This window comes from Podarcis filfolensis (assembly GCF_964270895.1).
Source record: "Podarcis filfolensis genome assembly, chromosome: 2".
NCBI lineage: Eukaryota > Metazoa > Chordata > Lepidosauria > Squamata > Lacertidae > Podarcis > Podarcis filfolensis.
The window spans coordinates 91063363-91084528 of record NC_139605.1 but is presented as its reverse complement, the minus strand read 5'-3'; the positions used below and the strand labels follow the sequence as shown (position 1 = coordinate 91084528).

Below are 21166 nucleotides of genomic sequence, written 5' to 3'. Positions count from 1 at the left end.
CCTAATCTAATCCCCAAACTGGTCTCATTAGCTTAGCTCTGACTTGATCAAACTCACCCTCGGATATTGTGAAGATGTGTGTGTGTGTTGATTCTAGGGATGGGGCAAGAATTCAAAGCAGGGTCTATAACTCTGTGACTGTCCTCTCGCCTGCTTCAGTTGTTGCAAGCAGGATTTGAAGTGGGCGCGTTGCCCATCTTGAGCAGAGCCATGCCTCAATTCTGTTCACGTTCCACAGCCTTTCAGTTACCCTGTGCTGCAAATCAGTGGAGAGGACATCTCCATCAGTGTACATAAGGGATGATTTAAGTGCTGCTGCTGGGGGAACTGCTGGGGGGGGGGCGAAAGGAGGAGTCAACTCACATGGGGGATCCTTATACTTGCAGACTGGAATATCCACCCCGTTGTACTTTTTGTGGGGCAGAGTTGTTTGATTACCTTTAAAAGCTGAAGAGCTTTTGCAAGTATTTAAAATGAACATTCACTGGGAAAAGTGATAGTTTTGAGCTTAACGTTGGGGGCAGGGGGTGTTCACACACCCCTAGATTTTGTCTCCTTTCTTACTCAAATCTTAAAATGCAGGTAGGGGAAAATATACCAGGTGAAATAATCCATCATATCTGCCCCATGCAAGATACTTTACATGCATCCATGGTAAGCCAGCCAGTCAGTCTCTTTCTCCCCCCCCCCCCCGTGTGTCCATAGATGAGTGTTTTTCTGTTATGCCATACTAACTAAGGATGGAGGATAAGTTCAGTTAAATTCACATTTAAAGCCACATCTATCAAATTTGCACTTTCTGAAACAACACAAGAACCAAAACTCAGGCATCCTTCAAAATTTACACTTTCCCAAATTCTGTGATGCAGTTCTCCAGCCAGTGTTCACAAAAATGCATATCTTAGGGGAAAGGGTGCATAAAAACAAACATATGAGTGAAAATAACATATAAAAATGCATTGATTGGTTTGTGTTGCTTGATAAAATGTGTACGTTAGTCGAAGCTGCATACAAACATTTCTTCCTTAGGAGAAATTCACACTGAAAGGAGGATTATTTTTTTAAAACCCACACAATTTCAAATTGCTGGAGGAATGTGGAGAACTGAATTTACCATTGGAAAAATGAGAAACTGAGAAAACTGAAACTGGCAGCTCCTCCCATCCTAATATTTACCCAGCTCATCTTCATCTGCAAAGGCAGGGTAGGAGCCAGGAGAGGAAGAGATGGTTTTAGCAGGAGCTGGAAAGAAGACAAAGGGGTGGGGGTGGGGGTAGCAAAAAGCATGTTGAAGCAGGAGGGCTCCAAAGGGGTGGAAATGGGAGGGAGGGAGAGCTGGCATCCAAGAGGGACCCAGATGCCTTAGATAGGATGTAGGTTTGACTGCTCAGGAGAGTGAAGGGACGCGAAAAGAACGCAAACTGCCTTCCGCTGGTGCAGTGAGAGGGAGGAGAATGATGCATTACCCAGGAGATATGGGGAAACGAAATGGGAAGGCATATCCTGAAGCACTTTCTGTACATGATGACATCTGGTAAATGTGAGTGATGCAAAGTTGCTGCACTGTGCTAATGACATTGTTAGTGCTTCTAGTCGAGTGGGTCTTTCTGTTCTTGTGCAAATGACAAGAGTCCTCAAAAGCTGCCTTACGTTTTTGCTGCCTCTTTACTTCTGCAGTCGCTTCTGCAAGTGCAGGTCAGGTGCACCCATTCTTTTTTTTCAAAAAGCAACATCCCAACACCTTCCTCATCAAACAACGCTGCTCTCAGAAATAGCAGAGCCCTTTGAACACCAGGCTATCGGTCTCTATGACTCACTTCTACAAAGCTGCCTGCATGTTTAAGAGGTGTGGTATGCCCCATAATGCCCATAAATCTGGGGAAAGGAAAAGCGGTTGGCATCTTCTAGAACTGAATTATTACTACAACAATTAAATGACAGGCTGCATGTTGATGCACACAGAGGTAGCCAGTGTGGTGAGGGGGCAGCACACTGAATTGGACCAGAAGGTCAAGATTTTGGTTTTCACCTTAGTTACTGATTCATCAATTTATATAAGATACAGTGGTACCTCGGGTTACATACGCTTCAGGTTACAGACGCTTCAGGTTACAGACTCCGCTAACCCAGAAATAGTACCTCGGGTTAAAAACTTTGCTTCAGGATGAGAACAGAAATCATGCTCCGGTGGTGCGGCGCAGCGGCAGCGGGAGGCCCCATTAGCTAAAGTGGTGCTTCAGGTTAAGAACAGTTTCAGGTTAAGAACAGACCTCCGGAACAAATTAAGTTCTTAACCCGAGGTACCACTATATTCCTGCAGCACATCTGAGTTTTCAAGTGGTGAAATTTCAGGGTTGCAAACTGGCGATGGGACAACACTCTCTTATCAGTAGTGTGTGAAAGTACAAAGGTGATTTAAGCCCTACTTGTGGGGAAACTGCTGCAGTGGTGGGGTGAGTCCACCCACATAAGGGACCCTGAGGTTGCGATGGTGTTTCCCCCCACCCCACCACGGGCTGATAGATTTATGATGATTGCTTGTTGGTAGCGAATGCTTGGTGGCATTTCGACAGACCAAATTAACTGCATGATTATATGTGCAGGAAGCCCATTATGGAAACCAGAAAAGGTTACAGCTGGGGAGGTGGTTATGGGCAGGTGAGCTTTCTTTAATCAAGGCATTTTCTACTGCAGTTTGCTTGGTTTTACATTCCCAAGCTCACTTTCCGAAGTGAGCAAAACCGGTGCCTGCCTTATGACAAGCATTTTGTTTCCAGCACCACATTTCTTTAATTTGATTGTGATGAATGTCTCTGGCCCAATTTCATTTTTCAAATACGCCTTTCTCCCCCCATTCCTTGTGACAGGCCAGTTTATAATAATTGAGGTTATGAGATGTTCTTCCACCACCTTCCCCAACTGCAGGAGTGAGGGGGGAGAGAGGAAAGTGCTGCAACAACTTGCATGTTTATTGGCAGAGCTGGAGAGTACCATCTCCACCCCCCTCTCGCCATCCCCCAAACTCTCATCTATTACACTCAAACACTTACAAGTGAAGATTGACTTCCATTTGCTTTTCTGCTGGGGTTATAATGACAATGGCAGCTGTGCTTCGGGGCTCCTTGGAGAGATTCTCCTGAAAGTCTGGTTTGACATGGCAGGTTCAGACCAGCCACGGCAGACTATTGCATCTAAAACTTGCTGGTGCCAGAGGGTGGTAGCAGAGAATCCTTGTAGCAAGTGAGCTTAGAAAGCTCTCTCTGTGTGTCTCATCCGTTGGAGAGCTTCCACTACAGGTGCATGCGCAAACTGGTGGCAAATTCTGCTCTGCAAATTCCGCAACACAATTTTGCAACAAGGAAAGCCAAATTGTGCATACTAGAATATATTATGAAAGTGGAAGGAAGTGAGTATTTTTGATACTGCAGCTGCAAGAGGGGTTTGCTTTAGCAGATCCCTTGTTGATGAAGAATAGAAAATAACCAGTCTGGTTACCAGCTGCGACTGCTTTCTGAAAATTAGAAATCTTTTACGTTCAATATATCTCTCCAGAGTTGTCCACTTAAAATGCCTGGATGTGAATTGCGGCTTCCCTGGGAGTTAAACTGCTTTGGCAGAAGATGATAAACTCCAGCAGGGGTAGCATGATGGTAGACTTGTGGCACTTTAAAAAGGAAGTAATATATACCTCTATAAGGTTTTGATTGCAAGTGTTCTTTAAAATATTCTAAGATGCAGGGCATGTGTGCAGATTGCCATTAGGGTGCATAGTTTGTTAGGGGTGCTGGGAATTGTAGCTCTGTGGAAGTAGACTACAGTTCCCAGGATTCTATGGGGAAAGTCCTGTGCTTTTAAATGTATGGTGCATCCAGTCTGGGTCAAACCTTCCACTCATCTTGCTCTGTTTCCCTACATCCTGGTCTGTTGGCTGTAGATCTCACTCCAGCTCTGGGAAAGTTGCCCTTAGCTCACATAACTGCCTGACAGATATGCTCAAATAAGTATTACCATTATCATACACTGGCAAAGACAGGAGGAATGGGAAATAAGTTTCTACAGCAGCCTCCAGCAACATATAAACAAGGTATGCAAGGGAGCCCAGCCCCCCGTTTGGGGGTCTTCACGCCCTTGCTGCCACAGCAGGCCTGTTGTCTTCCTAAATGCAAAAGGTGGGGGAAGCCCCAAAAAACATAATGAGCAATATGCACCCTTCCCCCTGCTCCATTTGAGAGGAGGCTGTGTGATGGAAAGGACCATTTCCCCACTCCCTGCCAGAATGCACAGCCATTGGGTTGCAGCTAGGGGCAGCAGTGCATTGCTATCTCTAGTGTTCAGGCTCTCAGCCCCTGACTCTGGGCTGATGCCCAGGAATTAAATACTGTTCTGTTTTGCACTGCTGCCGTTTCTGAGCTGAACAGCGCCCGTGTGCTGCAGGTGGTCACTTGCACTGAGCCGGTGGCAAAACTGATCCTCACAGCATCTAAGCCCGGGAGACATAAAACATACTTTCGAGACTCATTTGGAAGTATCCTACAGATGCAACAACAAGAAGTCCTGTTGATTCATAGAATCATGGAATTGTAGAGTTGGAAGGGACCCTGAGGATCAGCTAGTCCAACCCCCTGCAATGCAGGAATATGCAGTTGTCCCATACGGGGATCAAACCTGCAACCTTGGCATTATCGGTACCTCACACTATCCAACTGAGCTATCCAGGGTCTTTGCTTTGAGCTGAGAAGAGCAATTAGAGAACTCCTGCATTGCAGGGGGTTGGACTAGATGACTCTTGAGGTCCCTTCCAATTCTATGGTTCTATGAAATGCATTGTTTCCCTTTAATTTCACTATCCTGACAGGTCAGTTTCTGGCTTTGATTGTGAAGGGCAGCAAGCAACATGTGTGGTTTGTAGATCTTCCTGCTCTTTCTCTTCTCTCTCCCCACCCCCCATGTCTTTTGGAGTAAAATAAAATGCAGGGGTGATTCAGAAACAGTTCCATTGATCACCTCTCTGTTGATTATATTCTCCCGAGTTTATGATATTTATGATATTATCACACATTTGACACTGGCTACCAATTGGCCTAATGTACGACCAATTTTGTGCCATCTGTACTCAGTCGTCATGTCAATTTCAGTGAGTGGATGTCAGTTATCATCTGCAGACTCTGGATGATACTGCAGACTCTCTCCCCACCCCACCCCATTGCTGTCTCACAGCATATTTGCTTTGATTATTGAACATACTTGCTTCTCTGAACGCTCGCACGTTGTGTCTTTGGAGCTGAATATCATCCCACCCTGCTCTTTGAGGTCCTTGGTGTAGATATCTATCCAGCTTTGCCATGCTGGTAACTAGGTAGAGATACTGAGTTATCAGCTCAGCCAATCTGCCCCCTGCCAGGCCAGGACAGAATCTGCGATAGAAGATGCATTAAGAAGCACTTCAGCCAAGCAAGTACTTAACTTTAAGCACATGATTGGAACTCTTTTTCATCTAGAGGATTTGAGCATGAGTTTAAGTGCTTTGCAGCATCAGAGCAAGGGAATCTCATGCCTGCAACGTACTTTCAAGTGCTAATACTAGATCAAGGACACCGGTATTGAGTTGATGATGCTGTCCTTCATCTCCGCCATCAGGGCCACCTCCTAAGTTCCTGAGTCAGTCATCTTCTCTGGCCTAGAAAACATCCAGCCCTCCCTGGCTTTTCAAAAACTGGAAGATGGCATTGCATATTATTTGCCTGCTTTATTTATAAAGCCCCCATCTGCCTCACCCTCTCTGCGATGCTCTGGAAGGTGGCATACGAGCAATTAAAACAAAATTGCACTGATGAATAAAGAACAATTAAGCCATCAGGCTGCGAAGCCAAATGTCACCATGATGGCGGAAGTGCCTTTTGAGATATTTGGCTGTGGGCGGGGGGAGAGAAGGAGATGGCAGAGGAGAGTGCATTGTGTTGGGAGAGATGAACTCCTGCTCTGAGCAGCCAGTGCAAGGAGTGACAGCAGGCTGCCCAAGCTTATCCAGGGCTGGGCTCCTTGGAAGAATAAGATTGCCAAGAACAGATCTCGAGAGGGCTCCTTTTAAGAGAGGCAGAGAAGGGGAAACACAGGTCTGCTGCCACTTTTTTAAAGCAGTGGAGCCTCCCAGGGGTGGGTGGGTGTTGATCTGGCAACATTAAGGAAGCAGACCCTTATGTGAAAATGCAGTGTCAAGAAAGCATTCACAAACAGTAGGTTTTGATTTGGCAACTCTGCTTGATCCCTAGATTGGAATATAGTGGGGCTTAATCTCAATATCTGAAGCAGGCTGAAGGTTGCCAAGTACAAAAAGAAGAAGCTAGGGCTCCTCTAACCTAAATAGCTGTTGTAGGACCAGAATTTCAGCACGTGTGGCTTATTGTGCAAAAATGAGAGAGGCTGCACCTGCTAAAATTTCTGCTTCTGCACAGCTCATAAAGGCAGTGGAACCCTGTTGTCCTTGACAGTTGGTCACCCTGTTTGGAACAGCTGCTGGCCTCCTTCCTCCAGTGCTTTTCCTTGTCTCTGCTGGCTTCATCAAACCCAGAACATTTCTTATGGTAGATAAAAGGTGTGGAGTGCATGCATGAAGCCCTGATTTAGCCATTATACCAGGAGGCAGTGAGAGATTTTACTTTTTTGGGCTACATGATCACTGCAGATGGTGACAGCATCCTAAAAAGCAGAGACATCACCTTGCCAACAAAGGTCCGTATAGTTAAAGCTGTGGTTTTCCCCGTAGCGATGTATGGAAGCGAGAGCTGGACCATAAAGAAGGCTGATCGCCGAAGAATTGATGCTTTTGAATCAGCCCTGAGCGCTCACTGGAAGGACAGATCCTGAAGCTGAGACTCCAATACTTTGGCCGCCTCATGAGAAGAGAAGGCTCCCTGGAAAAGACCCTGATGTTGGGAAAGATGGAGGGCACAAGGAGAAGGGGATGACAGAGGACGAGATGGTTAGACAGTGTTCTCGAAGCTACCAACATGAGTTTGACCAAACTGCGGGAGGCAGTGGAAGACAGGAGTGCCTGGCGTGCTCTGGTCCATGGGGTCACGAAGAGTCGGACATGACTAAATGACTAAACAACAACCAGACAGGTGCTGTGACTAATTGCTGCTATCGTCTTTGGACCTAGCAAGCAGGATCAATGCAGAAGGCATAATCAAACAGCCCTGCAGTGCCTCTTTCTACGGGAATCTATTCCACCTCCACCACCCACATTGTGAAACCAGCCACAGAGGAAGCTGGTGCATGGACAAGCTTCCCATAGGCTCCTTTCAGAGTGCCCTCACCAGCATGTAACCAAACGATGGTTTAGCAGGAATGAGCACGCCTGCCAGTCCACAGTGAGAAAGCTGCTTTTCTCTTCTCCCCCTGTGGCTGCTGCCAGGCTACTGGGCTACAAACCATGAGTGGTGAGCCAAGAACAGTTCTTGGTTATGCCTCACAGTTTGTTTGGAGTGAGACAAACCATGAGCCCGAGTTCGGATGTTAACACTTCACCAAAACAATGTGGTGGCAGCAGGGGAGAGGAAGAGCAAAGCAGCCATGATGTTTTTTGCTGAGCACTGTGCACTTGTTCGTTCACACCATGCCATAGTGTTACATGCAAACCAGGTCACTGAGAGACCAAAGCTTGTCCAAAGCTGTTTGTTCCATTGCTTGAGCTCCTTTTGCATTCTGGGAAGGGATCTTGGTGAGTTAGTAGCATCAACAGAGGTGCAAGCAGGACTTGTTTCTCCCTTTTTGGACCGTACCTTACAGCAAGCTGGATTTTGTATTCCAGACTTTGCAGTCCTTCCTGAGCTGCATGGCAGGATTTGGGCCTTTGTTTGCTTTATATTTGGAATTTGGGGTTTTTTTTAATAAAAAATAAAAATGCAAGGGCCATGAGTTTGTGTGCTTTCCCCACCCTTTTTGGGTAATAATTTTCTTTGTCTGTGACAGAATGATGGATTAGACCACAAACCAAAAATACAGTGGACATTTATAAGTGTTTTCACCAGCAGATTAGATTTTATTTTCAGTTCCCTAGCATGTTACTATAGTAGAAGATGCATAAAGATTATGAGAAAGAAAAGGAGTGTTGTAGCAGTAATACTATGAAGGGTTTGTTGTTGCTGTTTTTGAATACATTCAGATTATTTCGTTTATTAAGAAACGGTTACCATCCTAAGCCTCCTTCACTTTTCAGATTTCGGGTGGGCTATTACTGACAAATAACTGGGACACGGACAAAAGCCTCCCTACTCTGTCTCTGAGTCATAGACAGTTATGACAAGATACAGGTAGCCAACTTTAAGAAAGGAGAAGGAAGTACCCCTACCCTAGTTGCAGGAGTGCCAGCTTGGCCCCACAACTGTGATTGCCCAGGGCCATGGGTGCATGCAGCATGCATGGCCCTGGCACCAAAATTTGTAGGTGCCCAGCCTCTTCATGGGGAATTTGGTGGGTGGTCAGTCACCCAGGGAGTTGGCACCTATGCCTAGTGGTCCTCTTGCCTGTGAGGTATAACATCTGAACAACCAAGGCTGAAGTGCTCTACTCCCACTGACCCGGGTGTTTAAGAGGGACTACAAAGGGGCTTCTTCCTTCAGAGTGCTAGGCATGTACAGGATCACGCTGTAATTCTGGCAATGGGTGGACAGTCTGATTCTGCCTATGACTGGGATGCGGATTCTGCCTCAGAAGCACTTGATGCTGCCTGACTTCTCAGTGGATCAAATGCTTCTAGGCTGGCGGAGGAAATACCTTGATCCCCTTCAGGATAAACACACGAGATAATTACAGTACTGAATATTATGGGAGCCAGGGACCAAAACATGTGATATGCACAGACCCAGAAGTGCCTTGTTAAGAGTAGGTGGTTCCCACGTTTCAACTTCTTTCAGAAGACAGCTCTCTGAAAGCTGCTTTCCCCCATTACAAAGAGATCAAATGCCTCCCACTCTGTCATCCTCAACTCTTATTCCCCCAAGGCACCCTTGCTCTCAATATTATCCCTGGGTAGAGCTTTTGAGTGGCACAAGGGAATAAGCTATTTCCCAATGAAATGACACTTCCACATGGTTTAATTTGCAGCCAAGCCTGTTGATCTGCCCTGCTCAGTGTTTATTAGCATTTCAGAAAGCTGGCTGCGCTGCTGCAATCTACTATTTTTATTTTATGTATATTTTTTTTGTTTCTTAGGAAACTTTGTTCCAGTTTTATCATCTGCATCCTGCTATGCACAAAATCAGGTTGCCAACAAGATTTCAAAATCAGAATTGTCCAGTTGGAAGGGACCCCAAGGGTCATCTAGTCCAACCCCCTTCAGTGCAGGAATTTGAACTGGATCATACATGACTGCTGGCCATCCAACCTCTGTCTAAACACCTCCAAGGAAGGAGCGTGCCCCGCCTCCCAAGGGAGTCTGCTCCACTGTTGAGCAGCTGTTACTGTCTGCAAGTTCCACTGTGGCAGCACAACCACCAAATTTGGGTCGGAAGTGCCATGCTTTCATAAGTTTAGAGAACCTGCTCTTTCCATTTGCAGTTGATGGGGCTGTGAGTGGTACTGATTTGTGGCCTTTGGGTGACATCACAAGACTACCCTTCCAGGTTTTCAACTTTTAAAAGCTATTAGTTGTGTCCTTAAAACAAAACTACAGTGAGGAACAAGACTTTAAGTTGAATTAACATTCATGTTGATCTTTAAAAAAAAAAAATCCACACTGCTTGCCCATTGCATAATAACACAGAGGGGGAGGGCAAGACAGATGACTGAATTAGCATTCAGTGCACTGGCCAGTACATCTGTTAAATGCCTTGTGAGGTCTGCATACGTGAGGGGGTGTCATTCAGGTTTGATTTCCTTAGACAAAATATGCAACAACTCCTGTTCATACCCTAAATGGTGCATATCAGGTTCCTTGATTTGGATGAATGAATTCAACCCATATGCTTGCTTTATTTACCACAGTATCTGAATATTTATAGTACTGCGAGAATGGCATAAAGTGACAAAAGTGAAAAGTGAAACAAGGTAGCAGGAGTGCACATGTCGGTAAGATGACGGGAGCCTGTGAGTGATGGGCAGGCACAGAAATGCCTCTTTAGAAGGCGTCTGCCAAAAGTTCCTTCTTTCCTCCATCCACATAAAGGAGAGGGTGATTTTAAACTCTGTTCTGTGCATGGAAGAAATGTAAAGATTCGAGACATTTTCTGCTCTTTTTTTCTGAATAGACTTCCAGAGCTGTTTTACTTATTTCATAACATTTATATACCGCATGATTGTAAAGGAAAACCTCAAAGCAGTTTACAAAAAGAGGGTAGGTTTGTGTCCATCCATTCTGCTGACAGATCAGCTCCATTGGCTCCTGCCTCCTTCAACTGTCATCTATTAGCACCCATTACAACAAGCTGCAGAGCAAAGGCAGGGAAGAGAAGCAGGGCTGAAGACTGACTCCTTTTGTTTTTCCTCTCCCTGAACTCTCCATTCCAGCTGATTATTGATAGTTTCAAGAACAGGTTTCTGAGTTTGCTTGTTTTCCTCTTCCCTCCTCTTCCCTTTTCCCTTCATTGCTGTGTTTTTAGGTTGGAAATCTGTGGGCAGCAGCTGCCTTATTTATTTTTCTGTTTTGTTTTTATTGATCTTATGTCAACCACTCTGGGAGACTTTTCAGCTGAAGAACAGGGTAAAAATGCTTTAAATAAATACATAATAAATTTCAGCCTCTGAGATCTCTTCCCTCTGCATTTCTATTTCTGTCACTTTTATTATTCACTTCCCCCTTGTCACCTAACCAAGGGAGCACTCCTGTAGCATCCGCAGAGGAAGAAAATGTTATAGATGTACTCTGCGAAGAACGAAGCAGCCTTAACCTTCTCCTCTGATTTATCATGCAAACATCCTTGCACATTTAAATCTTTGGGCTGCCAGTTCTGTTTGGAGCTCCTCCATGCTTACACGAGCTCTGACACACTGTTGTGTTTGACAGAGGAAGGAAGTGGGAAGCAAGAGGGACAGGAAAACGAGGAGTGTTTATGCCTGGCATAAACAAACAAGCAAGTCTAACCCGCCTGCCCCCCCAAACCCCCCACCAACAATAATTTAATGTAGTTCATTTCAGGAGGACTTATCCTGAGGAAATATGTTTATGATTGCAGCATGGCAAAGCACAGAAAGCCGTTTGGGCAGGATTAGAGTGCAGTGCTGACGTATTTTACACACCGTAGTAACACGTTCCTGCATTTCCAGAAATAAAATCCATCTTATGCTAGATAAGTGGGTGCATGTGTGCATGCATGATTCTGGATGTCGTCATGCAATCTGTAGTAAAGATAATGTCCCAAATTCCCCTCCACTGCCCAGAGTTCCAGCTCCTGCCCGGAGTTGCCCAGCACCCACCCTTCCTTCCTTCCTTCCTTCCTTCCTTCCTTCCTTCCTTCCTTCCTTCCTTCCTTCCTTTTTAGCTGACGGTATCCCCGCGCTGCCTATTGGTATTTTGACTCATGGGAGAATCAGTTCCTCTCAGCATCACATTTCCCTGTGCCCTTTTGCAGGCAGAGCCCACAACGTGTCACACGTGGCCGCGAGCTTTCCTTGCCAGGCCCTGCAATCTGCTCCAGCTGTGCCCTCATTTATCCCATGACGACACTGTGACAGCAAGTCCTGCCCTTGTGACCACGAGGATTGATTATTGTAATACCCTCTGAGCCGGCTGTCCAGACCAGCAGCCCCTCTTGCTCTCTCTGCCAAAGCTGCTTGTTCAGAAGACAACGGCATCATGGGCAGCCCTGATCCTGTTATCTCACCTCCCCACATACCCCTCCTTCCCTGGGAGCGATTGGCAATGCTGCTGAGAGCGCGGCATGTGGCAAACTGGACGTTGCCCTGTCTCACCATTAAGCCCTTTGCGGTGTTGGCTCTGGGATTTTAAAGATCTTCTGTCCTGTTTTACTACAGCATGCCCCGGGCTCCATGACTCAGGTGTGCACCTGTGCATTGTGTGTGTGTTTTCTTTTAAGGTGGGGGGAACATAAAAGTGGTTTGGCTTCCTGCAGCTATGGATGCTAGTACCGATTAAAGAAGATGTCACAGGCTAGGCTATAGAAAAGGTAGAGTGGTACCATGGTAGAGTATCTGCTTTCCAGGCAGAAGATCCCAGGGTCAATCCCTAGCATCTCCAGTGACAGGAACAAGCCAGCAGGAAATCAGCCAAGCCAGTTGGAGTTAACTATTTATTACCAAAAACAGGATCTGCACAGGAGTGCCAGGCCTAATTTGCATAGCAACACATCTCTGGCAGGTCTTGCCCCCATGAAGCAGTTGCTGAGACTGAAGGTCCCTGGCTCCCCACAACTCCCTAAGTCCCATCCTCTCCAGGGTTTTTCCCAAGCAATCTGAGACTGTGCCTGCGTGAAGCTGACTTCTCCTCTGCCTCTTTATGCCTCTTCTGGGCCTGGGAGTCCAGAGAGGAGGAGAGCTTGTCGCAGTGGGAGAGGGAGACACTTGTGCCTCTTCAACAGCCGCACTCATCTCTGCCTCTTGGCCTCCCTCCTCTCCTGCTTCAGCTTCTGCCTCTGATTCTGGACTTCTTTCTGTCACAGACTCTTCCAGCTCACTAAGCCCTGTTACCTCTTCAGCTTTTGACACTTCCTCCGTTTTCTCCCTCTGGCCACTCATCGTTGCCCCACCACCACTCCCCTGGCTCTGAGCCTTCTTCCCCTGGGGGTTCCCCAGCTGGTTCCTCTGTATCCCCCCCATTCCTCTGTATCCAAGCAGTCTGTGACGTCCCGGTTTGCTGTTTTAAATTCTGTCTAGGAAATACCAGAAATATTACATTTTATTATCTCACCTTAACGAAACCTTGTTTGGCTACTCAGAAGGTAAGCAAACTAATCTAGGGAAATGGTGTGTGTGAGAGAGAGTGTGTGTGATATCTAGATATCTCACACCCACACCCACATGTTCATACCAAAGAGATGTGGCTGGAGGACTGCTTAACAGAAAAGGAAAATACGAATGTACAGCCATGTTAGCCAACATGTAACTTCTAGCTTTGTGTATTTGTAGCTTTTGAATTTGGTAACCAAATTCAAGGGTAAATGCAGATCTGGGCAACTTGCCTTACCCTGCTAGGACCAAAGAGCCAGGAACCTGAAGGAGACTGAAGACCTGTTTCTCATGAGAAGCACACACCCCAATGCCAATCAGCAAACTACTTTTGCAGTTGGGGGGGGGGGGTTAAAAGCAGCTTCTGACCTGGTCATAGGGCTTAGCTACCCAAAGAAACTAAAGCCCCAGGCTAGGGCAATCCTTTTATTTGAGGCTTAAAGGTTATTTGGACCCCAGGTGCTCATGGTTTGAACAAAGGATCTTCTTGAGCAAGGTATAAAATGCTTGCAAACATTTCCAGTGCAATTTTGGGGAGGGGGGCAGCTTAAGAAAACCCTCTAAATGTTTGTTTTTTAATCTGATTTGGTTGGCACTGCTAATGCACCAGAGTATTTTGCTGTATTAAATTCTATCTAGGGTATCAGAAATACTACATTTTATCCTCTCACCTTTTCTTGTCTCTAGCCTAGCAAGTTCTGAAGCAGTAAAATTAGGTCTGAGCTATACCATTTTAGGGGGGGTTCATTCTGCTCTGCTAACAACAACATCCTCCATATAGAAAACTTGATACCAGCGAGAAGAGTTCTTGTCTAGCTTGTTTCCCTGACATGCTACTTTTCCATGTGCAGGAATTTTTTGTCCAGAGCAGCATTCACTAAGGGTAGTCCCTGCTTGTAGCATGAAGTGGCATAGACCAAGCACAGATTTACTGCTCTAGTGTAAACTCCTCTGCTGCCTTCTCACTTTTAGCCCCAAGAAATTTCCCCTTTATTCCATTGTTTGGCTTCTGTGTTTTATGGCTGCAGCTGGGCAGGTTTTGAGCAATTATTCCAGAGGCTGGTTTAATTGGGTGCTATTTGTGTTTGTGTTTTCTTTTCAGGTTTGGACATCTTGGTGCCTGCAATGGATGCTGACGCAGATGGAATTAATGTTTCAGTGGAAGTGGAGTCAGGATGGACATGGAACCTAACCATCCCTAGGTGAGGCAGAAGAATGGCATGTTGAAGTCTATTTGCAGCACACTGTAGCTATTACTACTATTCTTCTTATTAAGAGTGTGCTTGATTTTGGTGGGGATAATTCCATGAACCCTGGAGGCCTGGTATTCCCTTGACAGTATTTCAGTGTCTGTTTCTGTAAGTTAATTGTCCAGGCTAATTTCATTTTACTGTAATTCATGAACTGTGGCATTGGTTGGGATAACAACAAGCACTGCCCTTGCTCTCTCAAGCGCAGCAGAGGAATTGGCTGGATGGTCAGAAGTGCTTAGTGAGCCTCCCCACCCCAGCTGAGGAAGTTTGCAACTTGGAAAAAAAGGAGATGGTCAGATCTGAGCTCATGGCCACTGCATATTTACAGGCAACTTTCAAATCTTTAACTTTTAAATATGGGGTGCCTTGGTGCAAGAAACAGCAGGGAAGCTCTAGGTGTTTTGCCACTGTGGGTGGGTGGGTGTGGGTGGGTGTCAGTGTCAGATTCTCATCTGGATATTCCTGAAGTATAGCTCCTTCTCTAGTGTTAGGGATTAGCCATTATATTGTGCAAGTTAGGAAGCATGCCAGAAGCAGCTCTAAATTGTTTTCAGCTGTGCACTTGTTTCAGTCGATACAAAAAGACCAGGAATAATAGTAGTCGTAGAAATAAATAACTAAACAAACAAACAAATAGTGTGACATGGATGCAAAGTTCTGCCCATCCTCTTGCACACAGAAAATCCTCACTTGAATGATTTAAAGCAGGGACGGCCAACTTCCAAGAGACTGTGATCTACTCACACAATTAAAAACTGGCAGTGATCTACCCCTTTTAGGGGGGGTTCAGGTCAAAGTTGTTAAGCTTTTTTAGGGAGGAATGTCTCATTTTGGGAGATTCAGGACCTGTTGGACATCCCTAATTTAAAGTATCACCTAGCGGCTCAGAAGCAAATTGCTGCTGCGTTCTAAAAAGTATCTGACAGAGGCAGCAGATCTGCCTCCTACCCCTGTTGGCCTCCTCCTCTGCTGTCATCTGTCATGCCCACTCTTCTGTGCAGGGTGCCATTTTGAAAATCTTTGTGGAATAAGAACTTACTTACTTTGGCTACTGGAGGGGTGGCGACGCACCTAAATTGCGGGTCTCCAGAAATGTGGAGGACCCAGAATACTTCTATATCATGTGGTAGGATTTTATTTCTTATGTTTCAGACTTAGATGCCCAGTGTTCACCCACTATCCACGCCAGCTTAGAAAATAAGGATGTCTTGCTTTATATTGGGTGTGTTGCCACTACTTTTTCTTTTCTCGTATGGGGTGCGACATAATAACAACACTTTGGAGGTCCTGAGCCTCAAGGAGGTTTGATTGGTCTCAGCTAGGGCCAGGGCCTTTTCAGTACTGGCCCTGACTTGATGGAACACTCTGTCGCAAGAGACCAGGGCCCTGCGGGATTTGACATCTTTCCGCAGGGCCTGCAAGATGGAGCTGTTCCGCATGGCCTTCAGCTTGGACTCACTCTGACCCCTTATGTGGGATTTGGTATATAAATTTTCCCTTGGCTTTTTTGCTGGCCCATGTAGGACCAGCATGGATAGCTGGCTCGGGTGAATATCTGATGTTTCCTCCCTTTACGGTTTTGATTTATGAACTACTACTAAAATTAAAGTAAAGGTAAAGGAACCCCTGACCATTAGGTCCAGTCGTGGCCGATTCTGGGGTTGTGGTGCTCATCTCGCTTTATTGGCCGAGGGAGCCGGCATGACTAAGCCGCTTCTGGCGAACCAGAGCAGCGCACGGAAACACCGTTTGCCTTCCCGCCGGAGCGGTACCTATTTATCTACTTGCACTTTAATGTGCTTTCGAACTGCTAGGTTGGCAGGAGCAGGGACTGAGCAACGGGAGCTCACCCGTCACGGGGATTCGAACCGCCGACCTTCTGATCGGCAAGTCCTAGGCTCTGTGATTTAACCCACAGCGCCACCCGCGTCCCTTACTACTAAAATTAGGCTGCATTTTAAGCTCTATTTTAATTGTGTGTTTTTTTCTATTACGTTTTCTTGTAATTTATATTTGGTGTTAGCCGCCCTGAGCCCGGCCTTGGCCAGGGAGGGTGGGGTATAAATAAAATATTCTTATTCTTCTTCTTATTATTATTATGCCGCTTGCTATGGCATCTAGGTATTGTGAGTTATGGTCATTATGCTTCGTTAAAACATAAAAAGAGGGAGGGGAGAGTTCTCCCCCCAAACCGAACCTGAAATGACTCCCCTCCAGCAGTAAGAAAAGCAGTTCAGCTCTTCAGCCTTAATGAACTTCATTGCACCCTCCATGGCACTTTGTCCCAGGTATTTAGCAGGCGTTGTGCACTCCAGTTTGGAAAGGAAGCAACTCTGAGAGTGAAGTCAAATGAAGGCAGTGCATTAGTCACACCAACCCCTAGCTATCTTGTGGTGTTAAGTGAAAAATTAGCAGTTAGGTGATGGCTCCTCAGGAGGCCTTTGATCCTACTGTGACTGTAATGAGACAAAGTGAATGAATCTCAAAAAAACGAGCCTTGTAGAAATGAACAGGCAAAATATCAAAGGTCTCTTCTCTCTCTCTCTCTCTCTCTCTCTCTCTCTCTCTCTCTCTCTCTCTCTCCTTAAAACAGACTGGAGCTAAATTAAATGCATTTCCTCCGGTTTCTGTTAAAACAGCTCAACTTTCATGCTGTCAAGTTTGCTGAGGGCGGGGAAGGCTAGGCAGGGGCATTGCTGAGCTGTGATATTTTCCAAATATTAGGCTAGTAGCCCATTTTCAAAAGAAATTGAACTTTTTAAAAAAAGATATATATTTCATTATCTTCAGAAGTGATTATCATCTCATGTAGCCTCAAGGTGAATATTGTAAGACTCATAGGAAGCTGGTGGGGTTGCTTTGCTTATGAATATATAATTGACAGGCTCTGGTCGAGACCTGACTTGCCCACTGCTAGCGCATGTTTGTGCTGCTTTTGTAATGCCATGTGAAAGATCACTCTTTACTTCTCCTGTTTGCTGGAAATGGTTCTTGGCAATGAGGGCTGCAGGATCCTCCAAACTATCTCTAAATGAGAAGCAGGATGCTACAGGCGTCGTTTCTGATGGTCCCCACTTGATCAAAGGAACTGCTCAGAAGGGAACATGCTGCCTTTTCCTTGACTATGATGCTTTTAATAGTTGGCTTTATGGTTTGCAAAGCTTGCTACAAGCAGAAGTCAAAACAATGCTATAAACCAGTCCCTGTGCACCTATCATTTGGGGTTGGGGAGGCACACGAAAGCCTGAACTACACAACTGGCAGTGTAGGCTGACTAGATGGCTGTCTGAGCCTCGTTGTTATCAGTTGCCTGAAAAAGGACCAGAGTGAACTTGGATTCAGTAATCAGCACTTCAGGTACTTGAAGCTTTATAGCTGGCTAGGATAGGGACTACAAGGCATATCTTTGAGCCGGCTCAATGTAAGGTTATATTTTGATCCTCAGCTCTTGAGTGCACCCGCAGGACCTTGCCTGGGAAGGGAGCTCACTATAATTCAAGACACCATGGAACAGACATAGGCAATAGGGTTACAAATTGCCCGAATTACATACAGAATGTATAACTTGAGAGCACTTCCAGCAGGCATGAAAGGCTACCCAGGGCAGGCTGGCCGGCTGGCCAGTCTTCATTTAATGGATCTGGGAGACCAGGTTATTGTGCAGAACTGAAAACCTAACTACTGATAACCCCACCCAACAAATTGAAATTGAAATTCACTCACAGTCCTGCATACTTTCACAGATGCTAGTCCCAGTTAAGTTGCGTCACTCATTTTCAAGGATTATTAGCATGTGGTTCAGAATTTTTGAACAGGGAAAGCAGAGCATCTGCTTGGCATGCAGAAGGAGCCACGTTAAGTCCCCAAGTAGGGAGAAGGACACTTCTTGTCTGAAACTCTAGACAGTTGCTGCCAATCAGTGCAGACCATGCTTCCCAATTAGCTAATGACTGAGGACCCCCTACTTTTGAAAATTTAATAATTCTATTGTAGTTACATCTGCAAAGCAATTTTTTGAACAAAATTTGGGGTAGCCCCTAATAAGCAAAGGATTTTAGGTATACTAAAAAAAACCAGACCATAAAATTTGTGATATTGTCATGCAAAAATGACAAAAAAATAGTTGGGGGGAGGCAACGGGCGGGGCCGCAGACCCCCAGGGGTCCCCGGACTTCAATTGGGAACCACTGGTGTAGACAATAAGGAACTGACTCTGTATAAGGAAGCTTTCTGTGTCCTATGAGTGACCTTGGGGTCCCTTTCTCTAATTCTAAGTTGGACCAAAAAGATTTCAAAAACTCTGTGAAGATGGATAAGAGCTCTAAGTAATGCTGTCTAGTCTCATTCTAATCACAAGATTTGCCAAGTCCCAGTTGTAATGTCTGTTTAAAGTGGTATGCTACTGCTTTTAATTCATAGTGCAGATGAGGCCTTGGTGCAGTGATGGTAGTCTATTGCTAAAGGTGTGTTTTAGGACCTAGGTTAAAAACAGTGGCAGGTTAGTCCCAGTCTAATGTGAATTAAGCAGCGATGGCAAGGAGAGGAGAGTTTGGTGCATGCCCCCACACTCATCTACTGTTGCCGCCTTATCTAGCCAAGGATCCTCTGCCTTGAACTAAAGGTGGCAAATGCAACCCCGCCCCACCTCACACACCCTTCTTCTCCTGGTGGGGCTTGGGGGGGGGGGGAGAGAGAGCTATGAAGGCAACATCTAGGGATGTCTCATGTCCTGGTGCATTTGACTCAAGGGAGGTTGAAGAAGGCAGCCTTTGTCAATGTGGCCAAAAAGAAAGAATGAGAAAGGAAGGGTGTGTGAATACATTTTAAGAAGTGTGTATTTAATAACCTCCATTTGGCATTTTGGGCTCTTTATGAAGATCCAGAAAGTAATGTAAAACACTAAAAATATCATACTATGCCCCCTGTTCAGTCCTCTATACAGTCTCCATTTATATCAGTGCATTATGGGAAAGCAAGATAGTCCTAATCTTTTTGTTTATTTGTTTAATAGGAGGCTGTTGGGCATTTCCCACTGTGTCACGGACAGCCATGCTCTGAACAATAAACTGGCACTGAAATGTAGATGGTTGACACTGCAACTGATGCTTCATAAGCTATCCACAGAGGCAGCATGACTGTGAATCACCACCATGAGAGAGTCGTCTTGTACGCGAGTGAGGGCATCCCAGTGCCCAGCAATGGAAGACTTTGGAATCAGTCAATAAAGTGCCTTCAGCTGCTCCCGCTTTGCTTTTTGGTCCATTAGAGGATGGAGAAAGGTCACTTGCTCTTACGTTGATCCGGGGTGGTAGTAGTGAAGAGACAAAGAACTTTCTGCTGATACCGGCTTAACAGGGAGACGCAGAACGCTGGCTTGGAAGGCCTTGTCCCTTGCCCTCCTGGATGAGCTTCTTCTCTGCAGTCTCCAATCGAGCATCAAGAGCCCCAGCATCTTCCCCCTATCAGACTTCGGACTCTAGGCTAGAGATTCGCCTCCACGATCTTCCTGCGTAAGGGCTGTGCATCCTCTGGGTGCTCAGGAAGTCTCTCCGCTCAGTATTGACCATCTGAAGAAACGTCGGGTCCACCCTGCTGCGGTCCCTGTAGTCTCTGTAGGTGCTACCAAAGTACATGGTCCTCTGGCCATCCTGGTGGACCAGGAAGTCCCTGCTGCAAGGCGACCAGGGAGCTCGGCTGAAGCTGTGCTGGGTGGCACTGGACTGTTCGCACAGCTGCGGGGAGCCTGGGTAAAGGCGCCCCCAGTAGATAGGCAGGTTTGTGTACGAGTTCATGTAGGCATACTGCTTGTGCACCACCGTGGAAGAAGCCTTGTGCACGCCTGAGCTGTTGTGTAGGCAGGCCTCCCGGTACGAGGGGAGCCTCGTGGACTGCGAATGCAGCAGCCGCTGGTCCTTCCAAGGTAAGCCGTTGGCCTCCACACATTTCCTATTGCATGTATAACTCGGCCTAAGGGCACCGGGAGGGTAGGAATGCGTTCCAGGCACTGACATTGTTTTTGGAGCCCGGCCAGCTTTGGGGAAGAGGTCTGGCACATCCCCATAGGCTGAGGATTTCCCATGATGTTTCCACAGGCCTAGAGACTGGGGTCTCTCCTGCTCCCAGCCGGACCTCGAGAGATCAGCTCTGTGGCTCGGCTTCTCTCTCCTTAGCTCTATTGAGTCAGATTCTTTGTACAGAAAGGGTCTGCAAGTCCTGTTAGCTTTGGGGAAGGAATTGTGGACACAGGCATGAGGCGGAAAGTGGCTCTCCAACTCCTTTCGCTTCTCGGAAGTGGAAGCCAGCCGCTCCACCTGGGCTGAGCTGTCGTCACCACCTTCTCCGTACACCAGGTGAACGTTCTGGTGGTGGAATTTCTCCTTGGTGTGCCCTCTGGCCAAGGCCAGCTTATGCTTATGCTCAGGTAGAGGAAGCTCCCTAGCAGTTCCTACTGGGGAGTGGGGAGCAGCACTAAGGTGGTTTCCAAGTGGCACGTGGTTTCTGACATGGGTCTGAGGTGTGGGTCTTACCATGTAGTGGGGGGAGCTGTTCACAGTGGAACCGGGGAGCACCTTGTCCTCAGAATAGCTGCCTCGGAACTTCAGCGGATGAAGAATCTGTGGCTGCTCTAGTGTCCCTCTCCAGTTTTCACTGGCTGGCACCAAAGACTGCTGGAGCGGAGAGAGGGATTGTGGGAGAGACCTCCCAAGCCTCTCAGCTGCTGCTGCATCGGAGGCATGAGCTGGCCTGGTAGGCCCACTGGTGTTCTGCACAACAAGCTGAGGAGTCCTTAGGGAGAAGGTGGTTTGGAGGTTTTCGCTCCTGTTTGACCAGTTCTCAATGGTGCGTGTGGCGTTCTCCAGGGAGTTCCCCACACTGGCTGTCGACACCATGTTCTTGGCGGCCTGTAGCATCTTCAACACGTTGGCTTGAGCAGAGTTAGCAGTGACGTCTGGTTTGTGGACGCGGGCAGGGCTCTCCAGATTCTGGACTCCATTGAAACAGCTGTAAATGCC

General features: G+C 46.5%; 1 protein-coding gene and 1 long non-coding RNA gene across 3 annotated transcripts in view; one reads left to right on the top strand and one right to left on the bottom strand.

The window, feature by feature from the left end:
- LOC310755474 overlaps positions 1-19196 on the top strand; it is a 27132-nt gene extending 7936 nt beyond the window's left edge. The window contains exons 2-3 of the long non-coding RNA XR_014544387.1: positions 14003-14102; positions 19165-19196. This is a non-coding gene — a long non-coding RNA (uncharacterized lncRNA). The remainder of the gene's footprint in view (positions 1-14002; positions 14103-19164) is intronic.
- Positions 18971-21166, bottom strand: part of GRIN2C (glutamate ionotropic receptor NMDA type subunit 2C) — an 87845-nt gene continuing 85649 nt past the window's right edge. For both annotated transcript variants that reach the window (XM_083598079.1, XM_083598078.1), the window contains exon 13: positions 18971-21166. In XM_083598079.1, coding sequence (XP_083454205.1) covers positions 19616-21166 — 1551 coding nt within the window. In that variant the 3' untranslated portion in view covers positions 18971-19615.